The sequence below is a fragment of the Schistocerca piceifrons genome, chromosome 2 (genome assembly GCF_021461385.2).
Source record: "Schistocerca piceifrons isolate TAMUIC-IGC-003096 chromosome 2, iqSchPice1.1, whole genome shotgun sequence".
NCBI lineage: Eukaryota > Metazoa > Arthropoda > Insecta > Orthoptera > Acrididae > Schistocerca > Schistocerca piceifrons.
Window position 1 is genome coordinate 691,117,007 of NC_060139.1, and position 21,743 is coordinate 691,138,749.

Here is a 21,743-nt window from a genome sequence, read left to right on the forward strand (position 1 = left end):
GATGGGAGAATTTGATAGAACGGTGAAAGACCTAAGTTGAAACAAGGCCCCGGAAGAAGACCTCGTGCCGTCAGAACTACTGCTAGCCTTGGAAGAGCCAACCATAAGAAAAATCCTCCCTTTGGTGTGCAAGATGACAGGTGAAATATCCTAAGCCTTCAAGAAGAATATAATAATTCCAATTGCAAAGAAAGCAGATGATGATGAGTGTGAATATTACCGAACTAGCAGTTTAATAAGTCGTGGTTGCAAACTTCTGACACGAATTCTTTGCGGAAGACTGTAAAACTGGTAAAAGCCAACCTCAGGGAAGAACAGTTTGGATTCCGGAGAAATGCAGAAACACACGACACAGTACTGACCCTACGACTTATCTTAGAAAATAGGTTAAGAAAAGGCAAACCTAAGTTTATAGTGCTTGTAGACTTAGAGAAAGCTTTTGACAATGTTGACTGGAATACTATCTTTAAAATTCTGAAGATATCATGAGTAAAATACAGGGATCGAAAGGCTATTTACAACTTCTACATGCCGGCCGGTGTGGCCGTGCGGTTAAAGGCGCTTCAGTCTGGAACCGCGTGACCGCTACGGTCGCAGGTTCGAATCCTGCCTCGGGCATGGATGTGTGTGATGTCCTTAGGTTAGTTACGTTTAATTAGTTCTAAGTTCTAGGCGACTGTTGACCTCAGAAGTTAAGTCGCATAGTGCTCAGAGCCATTTGAACCATTTTGAACAACTTCTACAGAAACCAGACGGCTGTTATATATGGGTCGAGGGACATGAAATGGAAGCAGTGGATGAGAAGGGAGTGAGACAGGGTTGTAGGCTGTCCCCAATGTCATTCAGTCTGTAGAATGAGCAAGCAGTAAAGGAAACCAAAGAAAAATTTTGAGTAAGAGTTAAAGTACAGGTAGAATAAATAAAAACTTTGAGGTTTGCCTATGATATTGTCATACTGTCAGATTCAGCAAAAGAATTGGAAGATCAGTTGAACGGAATGGACAGTCTCGTGAAAGGAGGGTATGAAAGGAACTTCAATAAAAGCAAAACAAGACTAACGGAATGTAGTCGAATGAAATTAGGTGATACTGTGGGAATTAGATGAGGAAACGAGACACTTAAAGTAGTAGATCAGGTTTGTTATTTGGACAGCAAAGTAACTGATGATGGCCGAAGTAGAGAGGATATAAAATGTAGACTGGCAATGTCAAGAAAAGCATTTCTGAAGAAGAGAAGTTTGTTAAGATCTAACATAGATTTAAGCGATACCTAGTCTTCTTTGAAGGTACACTACTGGCCATCAAAACTGCTACACCACGAAGATGACGTGCTACATACACGAAATTTAACCGACAGGAAGAAGATGCTGTGGTATGCAAATGATTAGCTTTTCAGAGCATTCACACAAGGTTGGCGCCGGTGGCGACACCTACAACATACTGACATGAGGAAAGTTTCCAACGATTTCTCATACACAAACTCCAGTTGACCGGCGTTACCTGGTGAAAAGTTGTTGTGATGCCTCGTGTAAGGAGGAGAAATGCGTACCATCATCTTTCCGACTTTCATAAAGGTCGGATTGTAGCCTATCGCTATTGCTGTATATCGTATCGCGACATTGCTGCTCGCATTGGTCGAGATCCAATGACTGTTAGCAGAATATGGAAGCAGAGGGTTCAGGAGGGTAATAACGAACGCCGTGCAGGATCCCAACGGCCTCGTATCACTAGCAGTCGGAGATGACAGGCATTTTATCCGCATGGCTGTAACTGATCGTGCAGCTACGTCTCGATCCCTGAGTCAACAGATTGGGACGTCTGCAAGACAACAACCATCTGCACGAGCAGTTCGACGACGTTTGCAGCAGCATGGACTATCAGTCCGGAGACCATGGCTGCGGTTACCCTTGACGCTGCATCACAGACAGGAGCGCCTGCGATGGTGTACTTAACGACGAACGTGGGTACAGGAACGGCAAAAAGTCATTTTATCGGATGAATACAGGTTCTGTTCACAGCATCATGATGGTCGCATCCGTGTTTGGCGACGTCGCGGTGAACGCACATTGGAAGCGTGTATTTGTCATCGCCATAATGGCGTATCACCCGGCGTGATGGTATAGGGTGCCATTGGTTACACGTATCGGTCACCTCTTGTTCGCATTGATGGCACTTTGAACAGTGGACGTTTCATTTCAGACGTGTTACGACCCGTGGCTCTACCCTTCATTCGATCACTGCGAAACCCTGCGTTTCAGCAGGATAATGCACGACCGCATGTTGCAGGTCCTGTACGGGAATTTCTGGATACAGAAAATGTTCGACTGCTGCCCTGGCCAGCACATTCTCCAGATCTCTCACCAATTGAAAACGTCTGGTCAATGATGGCCGAGCAATTGGCTCGTTACAATACGTCAGTCACTACTCTTGATGAACTGTGGTATCGTGTTGAAGCTGCATGGGTAGCTGTACCAGTACACGCCATCCAAGCTCTGTTTGACTCAATGCCGAGGTGTATCAAGGCCGTTATTACGGCCAGAGCTGGTTTTTCTGGGTACTGATTTCTCAGGATCTATGCACCCAAATTGCGTGAAAATGTAATCACATGTCAGTTCTAGTATAATATATTTGTCCAATGAATACTCGTTTATCATCTGCATTTGTTCTTGGTGTAGCAATTTTAATGTCTAGTAGTATATGTGTATGGAGTGTAGGCATGTATAGAAGAGAAACATGGACCATAAACTGCTTAGACAAGAAGAGAACATAAGCTTTTGAAATGCAGTGCTGCAGAGGAATGCTGAAGATTAGATGGGTGGATCAGGTAACTAATGAGGAGGTTCGGAAAGGGATTGGGGGGAAAAGAAATTTGTGGCACAACCTAGCTAGAAGAAGAGATCGGATTGTAAGACGTATTCTGAGATATCAAGGACTCGCCAAGTTATTACTGGACGATAGTGTGGGGTACAAAATTCGTAGAGGGAGTCCAAGAGATGTATACAGACTCAAAAAGATGTAGGATGCAATAGCTGCATGGGTAGCTGTACCAGTACACGCCATCCAAGCTGTGTTTGACTCAATGCCGAGGTGTATCAAGGCCGTTATTACGGCCAGAGCAGGTTTTTCTGGGTGCCTATTTCTCAGGATCTATGCACCCAAATTGCGTGAAAATGTAATCACATGTCAGTTCTAGTATAATATATTTGTCCAATGAATACTCGTTTATCATCTGCATTTCTTCTTGGTGTAGCAATTTACTCGGAGATGAAGAGGCTTGCGTAAGACAGAGTAGCATGAAGATCTGCAAGAAACCGGTGTTCGAGCTGAAGATGATAGCAACAACATTCTAAATATAACGTTAGGGTCAAGTTCGTCTTCTGATTTTAAGTGAACGGCATTCTCATTTTATAGACGACGAGATGTTGGCAGATCCCTATTGTGGTCAACTGGGTGACGAAATGTCCCAGAAAACCGGGATTTTGTTTTTAAATATATTTTACGAAATTCTATAAGTTTTTAGAGATTTCGCTCTTTTAACCGAATATGACACGATAAATTAACGCAGTTTAGCTTATTCTCTAACATCCATAGTCCCACAGTAATCACGGTATCAATTTTGATCTACTGAAACAATAACTTATTTTGAGCAGTACTGTGGCTTGAGAGTATTTGTATTGTTGTAGCAGTTCCAGTTCCTAGGTACGGGGTGGAGCGAGGGGGGGAGGTTTCCGTTGGAGCTAGGCTGGGTGTCTTCGGTTTTCTCCGAAAATGGTTTTGTCAACCTGGATAAAACATACTTCGACTAATGGTACTCTGGAGTGAGGACGAATATTGTTTGCGGCGAACTGCTACTAGGAAAGGCAATTCGGGAAAACTTGTTCCTGTTGGAAAGAACCCGGTCCGAATTTTTTCTTTTTTCTTGGAAGGGTTGTTTAGTGTGTTCGTGTGCGTTGTGTTGGGACAGAGCGCCCGCTGATCGCGGGCTCGGTGGGTCCGTACGGCGCGTCGTTGCACGACTACTCGGAATACAGCGGCGACTACGCGGACCGCGTGACGCGCCGGCAGCTGGCCGAGTGGCACCGCCCCCGCATGGCGGCGCTACTGCGCGCAGGCGCGGACCTGCTCGCCGTCGAGACCATTCCTGCGCAGGCCGAGGCAGAGGCCGTCGCGGACTTGCTGCGGGACTTCCCCGCCGCGCGCGCCTGGATCGCCTTCTCCTGCAAGGTATCTTACAATGCGGACACCTACTGTACGTGTGAATGACACCTTTTTCTATCGATCTTAGCGTGTACATTTGATAAGTTCGACAGCGCAGTAAAAGCATATGTGTTCTCAGAATGAGATTTTCACTCTGCAGCGGAGTGTGCGTTGGTATGAAACTTCCTGGCAGATTAAAACCGGCCAGGCCGAGACTCGAACTCGGGACCTTTGCCTTTCGTGGGCAAGTGCTCTGGTGGTAGAGCACTTGCCCACGAAAGGCAAAGGTCCCGAGTTCGAGTCTCGGCCTGGCACACAGTTTTAATCTGCCAGGAAGTTTCATACGTGTTCTGTCAGGGAACTGGCATCAGAGAGCATAACATACTAAGCGCCTTTTCCAAAATCATTTCACTAGCTAACATCGTGTTGCGGTTCCTTCTGTAAACCGCTGCACGAGCCTGAAAATGACATCGAAGTAAGAGACCATGGGAATGGTAACAGAAATTACTCAACAAAGGAAAGTCCACTCGAGACTCGACTTGACGAAATACCAGTCTGATTCTACAAGGAGTATGAATATGTTCTTCTAGCAGCAGTGTACTGTAGAACATTGGAAGAACGAGAAGTGCCCAGTAGAGTTGAAAAACTACCGTACGCCACCGTAGACTGTTGTAAGAAAGCGTAGACTACGGCAGTTTTCCTAGTAGCTTTGGTCGGTTAAGGTCGTGCCCATGTTACCTGTAAGTTACGTGTGTTGCATACATTTCGTACGTTCCCTCAAACGATCGCTTTCTTTGCGTGTCTTACTAAATTGCCCTGATGACCAGGACCGATGAATGTCTAGAAACCTAGTGTGGATATATAGAGGGCCAGGGAAACAACGTAACATTTTTGTTCTACATAGTTATTCTCCTGTCTGCAAGAATGGGCTGTCATTCCCCAAGAAACCTTCCAGCACCTGATTGAATGTATGCCTGCGAGAGTGGAAGCTGTCATCAAGGCTAAGGATGAGCCAACACTATACTGAATTCCAGCATTACCGATTGAGGGCTCCACGAACTTGTAAGTCATTTTCAGCCAGGTGTCCGGATACCTTTGATCACATAGTGTACGTTCGACCAAGTATTGAAACGATGTTTTACATATTATTGTTTCGTGGATTTTTAGCCTATTTGTTAAGGAAATTGTGTTTTTAGCGCTATGAGACAAAACTGTATAGGTTTTTTTTTTTTTCACTGCAACATCCCTCTGTTTCAATGATTTTCGAATAAAACCTGAATTAAACATTGACAATTTCAAATGTACCTGGGGGATGTTTGCAGGATGAGATTTTCAGCCTGCAGCGGAGTGTGCGCTGATATGAAACTTCCTGGCAGATTAAAACTGTGTGCTGGACTGAGACTCTGCCAGGAAGTTTCATATCAGCGCACACTCCGCTGCAGGGTGTAAATCTCATTCTGCAAACATCCCCCGGGATGTGGGTGAGCCATGTCTGCGCAATATCCTTTCTTCCAGGAGTGCTAGTTCTGCAAGGTTCGCAGAAAAGCTTCTGCGAAGTTTGGAAGGTAGGAGACGAAGTACTGGCAGAATTGAAGTTGTGAGGACGGGTCGTGAGTCGCGCTTGTGTAGCTCAGGTGGTAGAGCACTTGCCCACGAAAGGCAAAGGTCCCGAGTTCGAGTCTCGGTCCGGCACACAGTTTTAATCTGCCAGGAAGTTTCATATCAGCACACACTCCCCTGCAGGGTGAAAGTCTCATTCCGGATTCCTGATATTCACGGTACACTGGTGAAATGATCGTACGAGAAAATCCCCACTTCATCGCTACCTCAGATACGCTGTGTACCATCGCTCGTGCGCCGACTGTTACACCACATTCAGACTCACATAAATCTTGATAACATGCCATTGTAGCAGCAGCAACCGATCTAAAAACTGCGCCAGGCACTTTTTGTGTACAGGCTTTACCGACCGCATGTCGTATTCTATCTGTTTACGTATCCCTGTATTTGAATATGCATGCCCATACCAGTTTCTTCCCCCCCCATGAACCATGGACCTTGCCGTTGGTGGGGAGGCTTGCGTGCCTCAGTGATACAGATAGCCGTACCGTAGGTGCAACCACAATGGAGGGGTATATGTTGAGAGCCCAGACAAACGTGTGGTTTCTGAAGAGGGGCAGCAGCCTTTTCAGTAGTTGCAGGGGCAACAGTCTCGAAGATTGACTGATCTGGCCTTGTAACACTAACCAAAACGGCCTTGCAGTGCTGGTACTGCGAACGGTTGAAAGCAAGGGGAAACTACAGCCGTAATTTTTCCTGAGGGCATGCAGCTTTACTGTATGGTTAATGATGATGGCGTCCTCTTGGGTAAAATATTCCGGAGGTAAAATAGTCCCCCATTCGGATATCCGGGCGGGGACTACTCAAGAGGATGTCGTTATCAGGAGAAAGAAAACTGGCGTTCTACGGATCGGAGCGTGGAATGTCAGATCCCTTAATCGGGCAGGTAGGTTAGAAAATTTAAAAAGGGAAATGGATAGGTTAAAGTTAGATATAGTGGGAATTAGTGAAGTTCGGTGGCAGGAGGAACAAGACTTTTGGTCAGGCGAATACAGGGTTATAAATACAAAATCAAACAGGTGTAATGCAGGAGTAGGTTTAATAATGAATAAAAAAAATAGGAATTCGGGTAAGCTACTACAAACAGCATAGTGAACGCATTATTGTGGCCAAGATAGACACGAAGCCCATGCGTACTACAGTAGTACAAGTTTATATGCCAACTAGCTCTGCAGATGACGAAGAAATTGAAGAAATGTATGATTAAATAAAAGAAATTATTCAGATAGTGAAGGGAGAAGAAAATTTAATAGTCATGGGTGACTGGAATTCGGTAGTAGGAAAAGGGAGAGAAGGAAACGTAGTAGGTGAATATGGATTGGGGCTAAGAAATGCCATGCCTGGTAGAATTTTGAACAAGGCACAACTTCATCATAGCTAACACTTGGTTCAAGAATCATAAAAGAAGGTTGTACACATGGAAGAAGCCGGGAGATACTGACATGTGTAAGTAGGCTGTTTAGGTTTTTTTATTGGTAACGCCACCTCTGTATGAAAATCACTGGCTGTGCTGTGTGCAGTCTGTGGCTGCTTTGCATTGTTGTAATACTCGCCATTGTAGTGTTAGGCAGCTGGCTGTGAACAGCGCGTAGCGTTGCGCAGTTGGAGGTGAGCCGCCAGCAGTGGTGGATGTGGGGAGAGAGATGGCGGAGTTTTGAAATTTGTCATGAAGTGCTATATTTATATATGATGATATCAAGGTAAATACATTGTTTGTTCTCTATTAATATCTTTCATTTTCTAACTATCCCTATCAGTAGTTAGTGCCTTCCATAGTTTGAATCTTTTATTTAGCTGGCAGTAGTGGCGCTCGCTGTATTGCAGTAGCTTGAGCAGCGAAGATTTTTGTGAGGTAAGTGATTTGTGAAAGGTATAGTTTAATGTTAGTCAGGGCCATTCTTTTGTAGGGAATTTTGAAAGTCAGATTGCGTTGCGCTAACAAAATATTGTGTGTCAGTATAAGCACAGTCTTGTATAATTGTTCAAAGGGGACGTTTCATATGGCGACCCTTAGCCGAGGATACCTCACTGGAATCTTCTGATTTTTTTTTCTTGTAGTTTGTGTAATTAGTGTAGATTTTGTTTATTGATAGCGCGTAATCATAGAGAGAATTTCCTTTGTAGTTGTAGTTTTTCGTTGTTGTACAGTAAAACAGTTGTGGCATGCATGTAGATTTGCAGCAAGTTTTTCGCAGCTGCGCTTGCAATTAACTAAATATTATTTTCAGTGCTATGTTAATGTGTTGTCTTATTTTTGCTCTTCAAATTGTGTTTTTCTGTGTTGTCGTGTGAAATACTGTGACAATAATGGCGTGTGAAAAACGTAATACTAGGCTCCAAAGTAAACTGAGAAATGACAGTGAAGACGAAAGCAGTGTGTTAGCGCCGCAGAGTAATGAATTAACTAATGTTCAAAGTAGTAATTTGGTAATTGCGCATAGGGAAATGGAGCGGGCGGCAAACAATGGTGTAGACAGTGAAACAGGTAGTGAACAGGGAAGCGTTATCGATCGATTGGTCGGCAACAGCTCGCCTCAGGAATCTGGAATGACAGAACACAATATTGCAAATACTGCAGACTCAGGTTTTGGGTTCTCACCGTTTTCTCAAATGAGTCAAGACACATTATCCGCTTGTCAAAATGTGAATGTTTCCGGTGCAACTTTACTGCCGAAAAGCACTGAGGAACATGTTTCAGACACCAGTGCATTGTTATTACAATTAATGCAACAAATGGGACAAAAGCTTGAAAAGTTAGACACAATGGAACAACACCAGAGACAAACACAGCAACAGTTAGACACAGTGGAACAAAATCTCAAAAAGTTAGACACAGTGGAACAAAATCTTAAAAAGTTAGACACAATGGAACAACACCAGAGACAAACACAGCAACAGTTAGACGCAATGGAACAAAATCTTCAAAAGTTAGACACCACACTTGAACAAACACGCGAAGATTTAACTACTGAGTTACATAACATTGAATCGAAATGTCAAAAAGTCTGTAATGACGTAAAAACACAAATTTGTGAGCATTTTCAACCTATTTTTTCGCTGCATGAAAATGCATTACAGAATCACGAAGCAGCCACAGACTGCACACAGCACAGCCAGTGATTTTCATACAGAGGTGGCGTTACCAATAAAAAAACCTAAACAGCCTACTTACACATGTTTCAGATAGATTATATAATGGTAAGACAGAGATTTAGGAACCAGGTTTTAAATTGTAAGACATTTCCAGGGGCAGATGTGGAAGATTATATAATGGTAAGACAGAGATTTAGGAACCAGCTTTTAAATTGTAAGACATTTCCAGGAGCAGATGTGGACTCTGACCACAATCTATTGGTTATGAACTGTAGATTAAAACTGAAGAAACTGCAAAAAGGTGGGAATTTAAGGATATGGGACCTGGATACACTGAATAAACCAGAGGTTCTACAGAGTTTCAGGGAGAGCATAAGGGAACAATTGACAGGAATGGGGGAAAGAAATACAGTAGAAGGAGAATGGGTAGCTTTGAGGGATGAAGTAGTGAAGGCAGCAGAGGATCAAGTAGGTAAAAGGACGAGGGCTAGTAGAAATCCTTGGGTAACAGAAGAAATGTTGAATTTTATTGATGAAAGGACAAAATATAAAAATGCAGTAAATGAAGCAGGCAAATAGGAATACAATCGTCTCAAAAATGAGATAGACAGGAAGTGCAAAATGGCTAAGCATGCATGGCTAGAGGACAAACGTAAGGATGTAGAGGCTTATCTCACTAGGGGTAAGATAGATACAGCCTACAGGAAAGTTAAAGAGACCTTTGGAGAAAAGAGAGCCACTTGTATGAATATCAAGAGCTCAGATGGAAACCCAGTTCTAAGCAAAGAGGGGAAAGCAGAAAGGTGGAAGGAATATATAGAGAATCTATACAAGGGCGATGTTCTTGAGGACAATATTACGGAAATGGAAGAGGATGTAGATAAAGATGAAATGGGAAATACGATACTGCGTGAAGAGTTTGACAGAGCACTGAAAGATCTGAGTCGAAACAAGGCCCCGGGAGTAGACAACACTCCATTAGAACTACGACGGCCATGGGAGACCAGTCCTGACAAAACTCTACCATCTGGTGAGCAAGATGTATGAGGCAGGCGAAATTCCCTCAGACTTCAAGAAGAATATAATAATTCCAATTCCAAAGAAAGCAGGTGTTGACAGATGTGAAAATTACCGAACTATCAGTTTAATAAGCCACAGCTGCAAAATACTAACGCGAATTATTTACAGATGAATGGAAAAACTGGTAGAAGCCGACCTCGGGGAAGATCAGTTTGGATTCCGTAGAAATGTTGGAACACGTGAGGCAATACTGACCCTACGACTTGCCTTAGAAGAGAGATTAAGGAAAGGCAAACCTACGTTTCTAGCATTTGTAGACTTAGAGAAAGCTTTTGACAATGTTGACTGGAATACTCTCTTGCAGATTCTGAAGGTGGCAGGGGTAAAATACAGGGAACGAAAGGCTATTTACAATTTGTACAGAAACGAAATGGCAGTTATAAGAGTTGAGGGGCATGAAAGGGAAGCAGTGGTTGGGAAGGGAGTGAGACAGGGCTGTAGCCTCCCCCGATGTTATTCAATCTGTATATTGAGCAAGCAGTGAAGGAAACAAAACAAAAAAAAAATTTGTAGTAGGTATTAAAATCCATGGAGAAGAAATAAAAACCTTGAGGTTCGCCGAAGACATTGTAATTCTGTCAGAGACAACAAAGGATTTGGAAGAGCAGTTGAACGGAATGGATAGCGTCTTGAAAGGAGGATATAAAATGAACATCAACAAAAGCGAAACGAGGATAATGGAATGTAGTCGAATTAAGTCGTGAGATGCTGAGGGTATTAGATCAGAAAATGAGACATTTAAAGTAGTAAAGGAGTTTTGCTATTTGGGGAACAAAATAACTGATGATGGTCGAAGTAGAGGGGATATAAAATGTAGACTGGCAATGGCAAGGAAAGCGTTTCTGAAGAAGAGAAATTTGTTAACATCGGGTATAAATTTAAGTGTCAGGAAGTCATTTCTGAAAGTATTTGTATGGCGTGTAGCCAAGTATGGAAGTGAAACAGGGACGATAAATAGTTTGGACAAGAAGAGAATAGAAGCTTTCGAAATGTGGTGCTACAGAAGAATGAAGATTCGATGGGTAGATCACATAGCTAATGAGGAGGTTTGAATAGGATTGGGGAGAAGCGAAGTTTGTGGCACAACTTGACTAGAAGAAGTGATCGGTTGGTGGGATATGTTCTGAGGCATCAAGGGATCACCAATTTAGTATTGGAGGGCAGCGTGGAGGGTAAAAATTGTAGAGGGAGACCAAGAGATGAATACGCTAAGCAGATTCAGAAGGATGTAGGTTGCAGTAGGTACTGGGAGATGAAGAAGCTTGCACAGGATAGAGTAGCATGGAGAGCTGCATCAAACCAGTCTCAGGACTGAAGACCACAACAACAACAGCCAGTTTCTTTGGCGCTTCATTGTATGATACTGAATTCGGAACTACCACACCTATCTATAATAACTGTAATTGAGAGTACAATCTTTCTTTCATATTTCAATCACGCAGTATCATTTAATTTGGACCTTTTAATGTATTTCAGTACAATCTCCCCGACTTAAGTGATAGAGCGCCATCAATAAGCGAATACTCCACGATTAGGGAATGACACACTCAACAAAAATAAAACAAAAATATTAAACGCCACCGCCTCTTTGACCTTGACAGTTAACAATCAAAGTAGCGCTCTGCCTCTTCAGGCGTTGGCAACACGCGGCCCTCTACAGTGTCCTATTTGAAAACAGGCTATCCGCCACTTTTCACTCTGAAAGTCTCAGTTTATTTACATACCATTCATTAATGGTCCCACTTTGCTACGCTGCACACTAAATATCGGGCTTTGGGTACGGTCTATTTAACCGTTTGTTGGAAAATTCAAACTAACGAGCCAAGTGATGTTCGCCGTTATTTTATTCCCCAAAATTCCACCAAAACGCACTCGAGTCGTTGCCTCGGACTTCAAACGACATAATCCGCCACTGGCAGACAAACAAACAAGCCAATTACCTCTGGGCGAGCAGTAAGTCACTAACAATACACCGCGGATAAAAAAATCATATAGCTCCGATATCACCACAAATTCAGTGATTATTATCGCATCAACACTTTGTTCCAGCTGTGCATTCCACAGCCTAAATTTACCGCAGTTCACTATAATCGACCCAACACTAAAAATCAAAGAAAAGATCACCCCTGGCAGTTTTTCGCCAATTCTGTGTCTTACCTACTGCTATGAAAATTCATAATAGCTTAAATATTCCAAGAAAGGCCTTGGGAAGGGAAAACTCTCGCAGCTAGGGGAATTCACGGTAGTCTCCGCTCAAAAATCTTTCTGATGGCACTCTTAAGCCCATTCCACAGACAATCTGGTTACGCCAGGCAATTACTCCACTCTCGCCCAAGCCTTGCTAAGCGCGATCGCCTTGCGACGAACCAACTCGCACGATGTCTGTATGTAGACAGACTAAGACCTACATCTGGATTGTCGGGGGCCTGTACGTGAGCTGTCAATCTCTCTCGTGCAAATCACGCGGGAATTATTAAAAACGATCAAACATGTTACGCCTCCTCTACTTCTGACAGTGCGTTATCGGCAGCAACCTTGGTATACTGGAGCGGCGGCCGGCTGTTTCGTAGCGCTGTTGCATCATGCTGACTTCTGCGATGGCCAGTGTCGCTTCGCATTTACAACATGGCTCAGACTTCTGTCATCTTGACGTGTACCGTGCATCTAGAACACAGTTTTTTCACATCATCTAAGATACCATACACATCAAACTACACATTTTCATTTGGTTTTAATGCATATATGTGTTCGGATGCCGAGCAATAGGAAATGCGATTATACATCTTGCATCTGTCACAACACATTCCCTGTGTAATAAAGCTGGTTTCTGAAATACTATTTTTGGAAAAGAAGCTGTACACAATGTGCTGTCGGAGTATTTTCAACGTACCTGATTAGAATACCTAAATGTTCATTACTGTTCTAATTATTTATTTTAATCATATTTGCTTTATGCTTTAAATTGTTATTTTATGTTTTACAATCAAGTTTTTTTGTTTTTTTGTTTTTTCGTTTACCGTTTCACACGTGAATTTTTTAACTGAAAATAATAAGTAACTCACTATTATGACAGAAAATAATTACAGTAATGGTAAACTATAAGCAAATGCTTAAAACATATTTTTACATCATCCACATTAAAATGAACGAAATTTCTTCACGTAATATACATGACAGAAAAAAACAAAACAAAACAGAATTCAGCAGGATTTAAAACTATCATGAGTGACCCACTAATTATCATGATTTGTATCATGCATATTTCACTACATTGGTAAGCGTTGACGAAGAGGATTAATTATATGCTAGTGATTGCATCTTGATTGTTTTGTTCCTCAAGTGCAAATTGACGTCACAATCTTTCAACAGAACTAGATCTGAAAATCTTCTTACAAAAGTTCTTTCCAACATCGGAAGCCATATAAGTTCCACAGCTATACCTGTGCAATCGAGCCGTTTGTGATCATCAAATGGGTACGACGTTCGAAACGGTTTTTAGGCACTGACCACCCGCCTATCCATAGTGGTGAGTTTGGACCGAGAATTCGAGAATCTCTTCTTGAAGCCCCAAATGTCATTGTGACAGCATCGAAATCTGGAAAATCCAATTAGGTCAAAAAATATTTGAAAGATGTTTTTCTGCTCTTCAGAAGTCTGCCTCAATAGCTGATTGGTCAGCGCGACGTTATACCATGCAAAGGAGTCCGGTTTCGATTCCCGACTGGGTCGGAGATTTTCTCCGCTCAGGAACTGGGTGTTGTGTTGTCTTCATCATCATCTCATTCCCATCGACACGCAAGTCGTCGAAGTGGCATCACGTAAAAAGACTTGCACCAGGCGACCGGTCTACCCGACGGGAGGCCCTAGCCACAAGACATTTCGTTTCACCCTTTAGAAGATATTCTCTCTAAACCTAAAATGCCAAATTACCTTTCAGGGTGTGTTGAATCCCTTAAAAGTGAAATTCGGCACAAACAAAAATATGCATATTGCACGATTTTGCTCCCTCTACATACCCAGAAAGTTTCAAGATCGTTTTTGATACTTGACAACGTTTCCTTGTGAGAAATGGAGGTCACAGTGAGAACGAATCATAACAGTTACGTTGTAGATGGCAAATGGATGTGGTGACCCCGTACCCGAGAGAGCAGAGCGCAACGGCGAACACAGCATTGCGACCAATACCCTGGTTGTTGTTGCAGTAGCTGTCTTATAAACAACTAGCTCTCAATCACTTTTGCAATTTGCGCCAGCTATAATAATGATGTCTTTCACAATACGTTCAGCACATTCAGTTTATTTAGGACTAAAGGCGTAAGGATGTACTGTAGAACTCCAACTCTGAAGAGTAAAGGACAAAAAGAAAAACGTTAGAACTGATGCTATAATTTGAAACTGTCGAAAAATATAAAATAAAACGTCTTCAATTATGTTCGTATGCTTTGTATAAAAGAAAACAAATCACTTGTGCAACAAAAGTTATAACATCGAGCTACTTGCAACGAGCGAGATACTTTCTTTTAAAATAGGAAATGAGAAAAAAACTTCAGCCGAACAGGCCTTGGAAGGCCCAACGGTGCCGACCGACCATCGTGTTATCCTCAGCCGATAGGCGTCAGTGGATGCTGATATGGAGGGGTATATGGTCAGCACACCGCTCTCCCGACCGTTGTCTGTACTTCTCAGTCAGGTAGCTCCTCAATTGGCTTCTCAAGGGCTCAGTGCGCCCCGCTTTCCAACATCACTCGACAGCCCGGACGGTCACCCAACCAAGTGCAAGCAAGTCCGACAGCTCTTAACTTCGGTGATCTGACAGGAACCGGGGTTACCTCTGTGATAAGGCCACTGGCATAAAATAGGAAATGAGCGGTTCAGAATTTCATATGAACCTTCAGTTCCCTGGAATGTACATTGTACCGTGACCCTAAAACTTACTGATCTCCTGAATGCAGAAAGATACCTTGCTTGGATATTCAACTTGTCAGTTTTCTAAGCAGAAAACCAAAGAGCTTAAATTGACATATTTGTGAAATTTAAAAACAAAATTTATAATTTGGCGCGTTTCGGCCTTAACTTATTCTCAGAAGCCCAAAATACGTCAAATATAAATTTTTAACAACAAGGAATCTGTTGCTTTTAAGAGACCCATTACAACAGTGTTCAAGAAGACCTCACAGTTCACACTACGCTCGCAGGTCTCCTACACTATTTTAAGAGGACCTGGACGACATGGTGTGTTGTTTTATTATTATTTTGAAATATAATAACACAAAAGCTTCAGTAAATACTGAAATGAAACTTTAACCAAATAATTAGAGTACTATGACCTCTACGTGACAAAAAGTTAAAAACTATGGGATTAATAATGAAATGAAAATTGATTTTTATCTTACTGCTGAATTACGTGTAATTTTTATTTTAGGTGCTCTGTTTTTCCATCCTCTTCAGAATAAAAGCTCAAAACACATTTTATTCTTTTAATTATAAATTTGTTGTTTTTTAAAATATGTATTTTAGAAGTCAATTTTTTCTCCCAATAATGTAAGAAAATATGGAACACTACAGCTGAAAAAAAGTAATATATTATTGAATACTCTGGTTCTGTTTTTGTAGCTTTATTATTGGTTGAGATAATGATATCTAAGTATGCAAAGACGATAATTACAGGAAATTGAAATTTAAGATTTGCATGTCATTTTGTTCTCAGTGATAACACGTCAAAATACTCCAGCTCGATTGCGAGTGTACTTTTAATCTCCTTTAGTTCTGTTTTTTCTTTGTTAATGTGGCCTCCTTTGTCATGCTTCCAGCAAGTTTTTCAGTTTCACCAACACACTGCCTATCCACTCGTAGAAGACCATTTTTCATGTTGTCCCCAGTTTTGACGCTTAATCTGTTCATGATTTTTAATCCACTTGCTACTTCATAATTAACACATATTATGGCCTCCACCGCATGTATGTGAAAGGCTGACATGCCAAAAAATCCAATTTTTGGGAATTATTCTCATGTACAACTGTTGAAACTTTCATTTGGATTCTGTATTTTGCTATGTAAACATTTTTCCAGGAGGTCAGAATCATGAAAATCTCTATATATTGTGTTTAGTTCTGCCATAACAGTTTCTGGCGTGGGGTGTACATGTGTATGTTTTTGTCCGTTTGCTTCACATCTATTATACTTGCACTATGAAGTATTAGGCCTAACGTCACTTCACTGTGGCATAACAAATTCTTCTTTTTTTATACGATTTGCAACAACACTCTCGTGTTAATCATCGTAAAATTTACGATTGCAATTTAACTTCTTTGTTTTTGACATTTTGTGACATGAAATCGATGAAATACGCCTCAAAAAGTCACAAAACCAAATTTACAACCAACTGCGTTCGAAAGGTGTAAGTAAACTGAAGTAAATTACTTATATCGACAGACAGATTGGCCGCAATACATCCCTGCTTGCAGTACCGTCAATATGTTCTTCAAGGATAATACATAAACGAGTTGCTATGGAAACGTCGTCGCCAAAATTAAATAAAAGGTATAATAGCTAACGTCTTGTGTCTGATAGTAGTGTAACAGTTATAGTAGTGTAACAGTTCGCGATTTAAAAATGAAAAAAAAACCACCTTGCTCTGCTTTCAAAAGGCATTTAAACGCGAAATGACTAGGAAGTATACGTAAAGCACACATTTTTAGAATCAAGAAAAATTACAAAGTTTTATTAAATAAAGAACAAAGCCCAAATTTCAATTTTTTGAGCCCTCGTGACGTGCAGATCTCCTTAAGGGGAGACTCCATCCAAAATGTTTTCTTCTATTTTGCCGATTTCAAACGAATTTTAAAATCATGTCTCTCACGTATAGACGTAGCAAAATGGAAGTCTTAAAATCCGGAACTTCATTGACTTCTCAGTTTTGAACTTTTAATGTTATTTTTAATGGTGTTATTGAAAACCAACTTGTGGTACTCTTCAGTTTCACATTCAAGACTTTTTAGGTTCAACAGTGATAGTAGAATAGATAAATTACAGAATAAAATTTTCACTCTGCAGCGGAGTGTGCGCTGATATGAAGCTTCCTAGCAGATTAAAACTGTGTGCCGGACCGAGATTCGAACTCGGGAGTTCGAGTCTCGGTCTGGTACACAGTTTTAATTTGCCACCAAGTTTGAGATAAATTAAATTTTCGCTAATATTAATGCACAGAAGTAAGCATATAGTGCTTCCTATAAAATTCATTGAGATTGCCTAATATTTAGGACACAAAAAGTTGACAATGCACTTAGAAAAACAAACGCAAGGGGAAATGGATTTTAAAATTTTGTTAAATGTTAATGCTAGTACAAGACACATACCCATTTAAGTTGACCAGCATTATACTTTTCCCTTATTACTCCTGTAAAGCTTCTTCTTTTTGTACTTTCAGGTCGAGGGTTGTCTTTTTCTTGAATTTTTCTTTCTGCAGGCAGAATCTTGTGGTCTGTTTCATTCGTCCCTAGATAAGCAGATCTTCTTCTGTGAGAATAATGGTAAAGGAGTGCTGAGACTCCTGCTCTCTTCAGTCTTGAAACATCTCGTACTGAAATGAGAAACAGCTTCTACATGACCCAGATGCATTTCCCTCTTAGACTCGGAAACGTCACTGGGTTACTTAGTCCAAATGACAACGTGCACATTTTCTTTTGCATTATAGTGTCTTGCCACCTGTGTATCGTTCCAGCAGAGCATCAGATGCAAGTCTCTGACAGACAGGTACTACATTGACCACAATATTCCCACTAACAGGAGTGTGAAAATTATCTTTGTGACTTCTTAGTACTTCACCTAGTACTTGGAATTAGATTGAAGCGATAACGATTTTGGTATGAAAGAGTAAACACTCCAAAGATGTGAAATACACATTAAAATATTTCTGGAAAATGTTGAAGATTTCAAACGTTCTGTGCTGCGACAGGACGGGGAGCGCATCTCGCACGGGGAGCGCTTCTGCGAGGCGGCGCGCAGCTGCTGGGAGCGCAACCCGCGCCAGCTGCTGGCCGTGGGCGTCAACTGCCTCAAGCCGCGCTTCGTCGCGCCGCTGGTCGCCTCCCTCAACGACGGCCGCGACGCCTGCCCCATCCCCGTCGTCGCCTACCCCAACAGCGGCGAGAACTTCGACACGCAGCTGGGGGCGTAAGTCTCACCTCTTGTACTGTGGAAACCTCTACCGTAGTTACGGACGATCAGGTTAAAAATATATTGTAAACTGTGGGGACAAAATTCATGGGATGCATCCTAATATCATGTCGGGCCTCGTTTTGCCCAGCTAGTGCAGCTACTCGACGTGGCGCGGGCGCTACAAATCGTTGGGAGTCCCCTGCAGAAACATTGAGCCCTGCTGCTTCTATAGGCGCCCATAATTGCGAAAGTGTTGCCGGTGCAGGACTTTGTGCACGAGCTGACCTCTCCATTATGTCCCATAAATGTTCGGTGGAATTCATGTCGGACAATCTGGGTGGCCAAACCATTCGCTCGAATTATCCAGGCCAGTCGCAAATAATTGTGGACCAGTGATAGTTCTGTCAAGGTTTGGGAACATGAGGTCTATGAAAGGCTGCAGATGGACTACAAGTAGCCGAACACAACCATTCCCCAGTCAATGACAGGTTCACTCGGACCAGAGGACCCAGTCTATTGCATGTAAACACAGCCCACACCATTATTAAGCCACCACAAGCTTGCAGAGTGCCCTGTTGACAACTTGCGTCCATGGCTTCATGGGGTCTGAGCCACACTAGAACCCTATCATCAGCTCTTACCAACTCAAATCGGGACTCTTTTGACTAGGCCATGGTTTTCCAGTAGTCTAACGTCTAACTGATGTAGTTTCGAGCCCAAGAGAGGCGCTCCAGGCGATGTCAATAGTCCGCTGCCACAGCCCATCAACGCCAAATTTAGGGGAACATCATAACGGATACGATCGTCGTACGTCCCACGTTGTATTCTGCGGTTATTTCAAGCAGTGTTGTTTGTCTGTTGTTACTGGCAACTTTAAGTAGACGCCGCTGCGCTCGGCTGTTAAGTGAAGGCTATCAGGCCTGGATTGTCCGCGGTGAGAGGTAATGCTTGACATGTGGTATTCCCGTATGTGGTATCTCAGAATATTGAATTCCGTAAGTATTTCCGAAATGTATTGTCCCATGCGTCTAGCTCCAAGTACGACTCCGCATTAAAGTCTGTTAATTCTCGCCGTGCGGCCATAATCACGCTGGAAACCTTTTCACATGAATCACCTGAGTACAAATGACAGCTCCGTCAATGCACTGTCTCTCTCTACCTTATGTAAGCGATACTACCACCACCTGTGTATGTGCATATCGGTATCCCATGACTTTTGTCACCTCAACGAACATTTGCACGTGTACCCTACAAGACACTTTACAGTGTATAAGTACCTCCGGTACATCATTTCGCGTTTTCCCTGTTCGGTTTGTAAGTGATCGATGGGAGGAATGACTGACACTAAGCTTCAGTATTAGCTTCGATTTTGTCGTCTTCATTATTTCGAGACATGTGTTCAAAAGGACGAAATATATTGACAACCTCTTCTTCTGAAAGTACACTCTCGGAATTTCAACAGTAAACCTTTTCATAATTCACAGCGTCACTTTTCTAGCGTCTGCCACTGGTGTTTGTTGAGAACTGCCTTTATGCTCTCGCGCTTACTAAAGGATCCCATGAAGAAACGTGCAGCGCTTCGTTGTACCTTGTGTCTCTTCTCTCATTAAAATTGTAACATTAGGAAAGATAGGAAATAATGAAATTTTACATGTTGTGCGTGTAAAGTATAAAATATGTACTTGATGGGGGAGTGTACCGGGTGGGATCTTTAGTAGGAAGAGCTGTCATCTCTACCAGCAACAATGATTATAACGTGGCTGGGAATCGCGTGATTCCATTCCACTTCAGCTCTGTGTTAGAGTTCATCAGGCGCAAGGGCCGGCCGGTATTGCCGCGCCAGTTCCTCGGCTACACTTGACCAAATTTTTGCAGTGCACAGCAGCTCTGGATAATATGCTGGTCAGGAAAACATTCGAACTCCTTCTGTATACATGTAGGTGATGACAGTACGGGCAGCATGTGGTCGTACGTTATCTTGTTGAAAGATATCATCACGGGTGCGTCAAAGATACAACTGAGCCACCTTCTTAAGGGGGTGAGTACGCCCTGGACCTACGGTGTTAAAACTGTAATATTTATGACCCATTACGTCAAAAACTTTTGTAAATACAGACCTGAAATTTTTAGTAAATATTGTATAACTCCTTTTCTGGTTATTGAATCATATTCAAACCATACACACAATAATTAATCACAATTTTTTTTAAATTATGTTCAGTAGTTCTTTAAAAACTCCACTTTTTCTCTTTGTAAGTAAAGAACTGCTAGAGGTAGATGTATTTGGGTGATTCAATAGCTAAAACGTGTTGAGAGATTACTAAATGTAAAATTAGATTTAGATATCTCTTATAGTTCCTGAGATAATGAGCTAAATGTTTAAAAAACCAAGTTCAAAATTTCAGATGATATCACCTCACATATGGGGGCATGCCAATTAACACAAATAGCCAGGGACATAATCAGCATTGTTTGTATCCTGTCATCGATCGCCCTACAAGTCTAGACGCTTTCTTTTTTCCTGCCTCTTGCTTCTTCAGTCATTTCTTCTGCTGTATGCTGGGCGTTCATGATTCTAAATCGATCTATGTGCTGGAAGGCTTGAAGTGTGTTGACTCCTGGAGCGCTATCAAGTTGTTCTAGTACCCTTATTCTTCCCTTGTTACCATCATTTAACGTTATCACAGTATCAGAATACCCAGATATAGAGTTCTCCAGCTCCAAATCACATTATTGACACATTCATTCCGGTTTTGTGTCCGGGCAGGCCACTGTGGCCGAGCGGTTCTACGCACTTCAGTCCGGAACCATGCGGCTGCTACGGTCGCAGGTTCGAATCCTGCCTCGGGCATGGATGTGTGTGATGTCCTTAGGTTAGTTAGGTTTAAGTAGTTCCAAGTCTAGGGGACTGATGAACTCAGACGTTAAGTTCTATAGTGCTTAGAGCCATTTTGAACTATTTTGTGTCCGACCATGGAGACATTTGGAAAGGAGGTTTAATAGCTGGGGTAACAGCTTCCATCACTGCAGATTGTATGTAGCTTTTGTGCACAAATTGTTGTTTTGTACCTGAACTTTAGAGTACTTGCACCGTGAATCAGCGCGCAATGGACAAAAACCGTGCAAAGTGGTATCATCATTGGATGATTTCTGGAAGAAGGGTAACCCACAAAGCTCTTTTCATTTCTTGTGAGTCATATGGGTCGTATCTTATTGCCTTTCCATAATAATGGTGGGGTGTGTTTATTTATAAGTTTTCCTTTATCATTTAGAGTTTATCTTTACAGTTCAACTTTTACAAAGCGCTAGATACAAGTGGGATATTGCCAATTTTGCTTACACAATGTATCCAACTTCTTAACATGAACATGAAATCAGGAATAAATAGTTGAGTACCACAGCCTTCTAAGTTAGACTGACTACTTCCAGCGATATAGTCAAGTAAGTCAATGGAAAATGATCATATTTATTACATTTGCGCATTAATGTTGACATGACAAAAAGTACCCATCCAATCGGTATTATTTGACAAATAATATATTATATTGTCCATGAGAGATCTAATACTTTTAAGAAATAATATCTGGAAAATGCCAC

At 42.0% G+C, this 21,743-nt stretch overlaps 1 protein-coding gene across 1 annotated transcript in view; it reads left to right on the top strand.

The window, feature by feature from the left end:
* Positions 1–21,743, top strand: part of LOC124777380 (homocysteine S-methyltransferase YbgG-like) — an 81,673-nt gene that overhangs the window by 51,197 nt on the left and 8,733 nt on the right. Inside the window, exons 4-5 of the mRNA XM_047252768.1 lie at positions 3,964–4,223; positions 17,944–18,161. Coding sequence (XP_047108724.1) covers positions 3,964–4,223; positions 17,944–18,161 — 478 coding nt within the window. The remainder of the gene's footprint in view (positions 1–3,963; positions 4,224–17,943; positions 18,162–21,743) is intronic.